The following is a 3,317-nucleotide window of genomic DNA, read 5'->3' as shown; positions in this document are numbered from 1 at the left end:
GAGCGAACGCTTCCCTTCCCCTCCAAGAGCCACGTGGGAGAACCGAGGGGGAGAAGTGTGGGCATGGGGCCCACCCCCGGACCCAGGAGCTCAGCCTATTGCGTCCCCGCCCACTCAGGAGGGAACCTGCCACTTAGGTACGCGTCTGCCCCGGGGCGCTCGCGGATGGGGGATTGTCCCGATGGGAGGCCAGCGACGCCCCATCTACTCTCCAGCCCAGCCACGCCCGAATGCCTCTAGGCACCCAGAGGCCAGGGAAGCACCGAGAGGTGGGGACCAGAGGGTAGGAGCGGAGAGCAGATAGATTTCAAGTACCATCTCCCGGGTCCGGGCATTCAAGGATCAAGCCTGTAGTTTTACAAAGTGTGGCTGCCAGACCCACAAACCCGCCCCTGCAGATCGCGACCCTCCCATCACGATCATAAGGCACCTGCCTCACAGATTCGGCCCGGATCCGCCTCCGCCCCGCCCCGCCCCGCCTCCCCAGCGGTCGCTGTGCGCCCCCAGCCCGTGGGCTCCGATCTGAACTGCTTCCCCGCCCTCGGGAAGGAAACACTGACACACGCCGTGCAGGCGCCCAGATGAGGGGCGAAGACTTTATTGCCAGCAGCTCCAGGCTCCCGCGGCGGCTCAGAAGACCTTCACCGACTCCAGCTGCAGGTCCCCGCCCACCTCCAGCAGCCGCACGCGCGCCGGCGGGATGCGGTAGCGGAAGTGGTGGATCTCCGCGTCGCCCACCACCGCCTGCGGGGCCGGGAGGCGCTTCACTCCGGTTGCCGGGGCCACCGCGGGCTTCTTCCCACTCCAGCCCGCGCCCGGTGACCTCGGCAACCGCGGAACCCAGGGCCTGGACGGGAGGTGGGCGGATGTTCCTTCTAACCTAACCCCTCGTCCCGAGGATGTCTAGAGGGGCCAGTGGGCACCCGAGGGCTCTGTGGGTGTCGGAGTGCATGTTGTGAGCGCGGACCCGGCGGCCGCTGCCTCGCTCCGGACGCGCAGATTTAAAGTGGCGAGCGTCGGGGCGGTGGGGGGTCTGCAGCGACCGCTGCCTCCGGGACGTGTGCCTGTGCCCTGTCTCCCAGCCCATCCCCGCGCCGTCACGGAGGCGGGCCAGCCTCTGCGGGGGACAGCCGCGCTCCGGGCACTACATTCTTGCTGGCTTTGCCCTTGTCCCTGCACATACCTGTCCTGCAGACGCCAGGAGCGGGCACCACGGGAGGGAGAGAGACTGAGGACACCTGCCCAGCTCTGTCCACGCCTTTGCTCCCCCCTCCACCGAGGGCCTGGCTGGCCTTGCCCAGCCCCAGGAGGGATGTGATCCCGGTGCCCATCCCTGTGGCAGAGACACACCTTGAAACCCTCTTCCGTGGCGATGAGGAGCACGTCGAAAGGCTGCCCACGCTGAAAGGGAATACCGTGGCCGCGCTCCTCCTTGCCCCAGCCGCCGCGCTCCTTGGTGTTGAAGACCACCGTGGACTCGTCCAGCCGCGGGTTGAAATGCAGCGCAGCCTCAGCGCCCTCCTCCTCGCTGCACAGCAGGTTCACGTGAAACCTGGGGAAGGGAAGGGGGTGGGGAGTGGAGATGTCAGAGGGAGATGTCAAGGGCCATGAAGCACCCAGACCAAGGCCAAGGGCCAATGAATTAAGACTCGCCATTGAACAAACGCAAGTTTACAGGGACCTGAGTATGTCACACCCCACAGAGGGAGGGGATGTGGACTGGTACAGGGAACCCAGATGCCAGGCAGGCCAAAGAACTTGCTGCACACACATCACCCAGCAAGGACTGTGATGCTGTGGCCTGGGTTGCCTTCATTCCCACAGAGCCTGGGAGTTGGCAAGGAGTCGAGGTGCTGATGGCCAGGGTGCTCATGATTCCCAGGATGCCCCTGGTTCCCAGAGGGCTGGGAAGACTACCAGGGACCCAGTGGTCACAGGCACCCTAGGTCCCAGGAAGCCATACAATTGATTGCTTGGCTCTCGGATGCCCAGGACACATCCAATCACAGGACACACTCCCAGAGTTCCTGGTGACTCCGTTTGGAGGTCCTAGAACTATAGGTAGGGGGCCTGAAATGGTCTTGGAACCCACAGATTCTTAGGGACCCAGCTCCAAAATCAGGGGACGCATTTGTGGGAACACCACATTCCAAAAGGTTGGTGATGGCCTGGGGATTCCAAACCCTGGTGGGCAAAGGTGGCCCTGGGGCCCTCACCTCTGTGCTGTAAGAAGCCAGAGCCAGCTGGGCTGAGGCCTCCGCGCACCGCCACCCCTTACCTCTGGAAACTGGGTCCCCACTGGAGTCTCACCTGCGAGCCTTGTCGGGGACAACACCACGAATTCTCATCACGGTGCCCACTCTGACACCCTCGGGCAACGAGGTCTTGTGTGGCACGTTCTGCAAGAGTCCGAGTGGGAGGGGATGAGTGACCGGGGTACCAAGGGGGTGAGACAGATGGGTCACCCCAGGTAGAAAACCACCAGGACCCAGCCCAGCACAATCGGAGAGGAGAAAGGCACAGAGGGAAGCAGAGAGTCAGACACAGGGAGAGAGTTGTTAAGGGAAGCACTCAGGATTAACAGAAAAATATTCAGGGAGAGAAGCCAAGGGGACATGGGAGCATCGGGATGGGGATGGGTGGGTCCACCCAAAAGGCAGCCCCCGGACACTTCACAGCACAGCTGACCGACCACCCACTTTCTCCTCTGAAACAGCAGACTTCAGCCAGGCCCCAGCCCCTCCCCTAGGCTGGTGCAACCTTGGGTCCAAGGCCCCCCAACCCTCAGACCCTGGAACACTCACAGAGCTCCCTGCCATGGCTGGGACGGTGGGACAGACAATGGTGGTGTCAGGTATGGCTGCTGGGACCTTAAGTTGAGAGCAGGTGTGGCTGGGCCTGATGACTCACCCCATGTCTTTCCAAATCCACCACCCACACCTGGCACAGACCCTGGCCCTGGGGCCAGGGTGGCTCAGCACCCTCCTCCTGGGGCCTCTCACCCTTCCCTCCATCCAGACCCTTTTCCAGCCGCCATAGCCCAACACTCTAGAGAAATCCAGGCTGGGAAGGGTGGGGTGGGGTGGGGGGAATGCTGAAAGATGGCTCTGAAGTCAAGGAATAGGAAGGGTCGGGGAACTAGGCAGAAACCCCTCCTACAACCTAGCAGCCCTCCTACAGGTGAAGAGGCTGCTCCAGACGGAGAATGGAAACTTTGGGTGGAGACAACCAGACTCAGCACCTGGTCCACACCTCCCCCCTACACCCCCATGCTTCCCAGGCACTCCCCACCCCCCTCACCACACAGGAGGGTCCCC

At 63.0% G+C, this 3,317-nt stretch overlaps 1 protein-coding gene across 1 annotated transcript; it reads right to left on the bottom strand.

Annotated features, from left to right (window-relative positions):
* Positions 1-568: 568 nt before the first annotated feature.
* On the bottom strand, positions 569-3,057 carry LOC102767962 (galectin-7). Its single transcript, XM_006763659.2, has 4 exons — positions 2,805-3,057; positions 2,311-2,399; positions 1,351-1,552; positions 569-744 (listed from the first exon to the last, which is right to left on the bottom strand). The coding sequence occupies exons 1-4, from the start codon at positions 2,817-2,819 to the stop codon at positions 631-633; spliced, it is 420 nt and encodes a 139-aa protein (XP_006763722.1). The 5' UTR covers positions 2,820-3,057; the 3' UTR covers positions 569-630.
* Positions 3,058-3,317: the final 260 nt, after the last annotated feature.

The sequence above is a fragment of the Myotis davidii genome, unplaced genomic scaffold (genome assembly GCF_000327345.1).
Source record: "Myotis davidii unplaced genomic scaffold, ASM32734v1 scaffold2799, whole genome shotgun sequence".
NCBI lineage: Eukaryota > Metazoa > Chordata > Mammalia > Chiroptera > Vespertilionidae > Myotis > Myotis davidii.
This window is presented reverse-complemented; position numbering and strand designations above follow the sequence as displayed.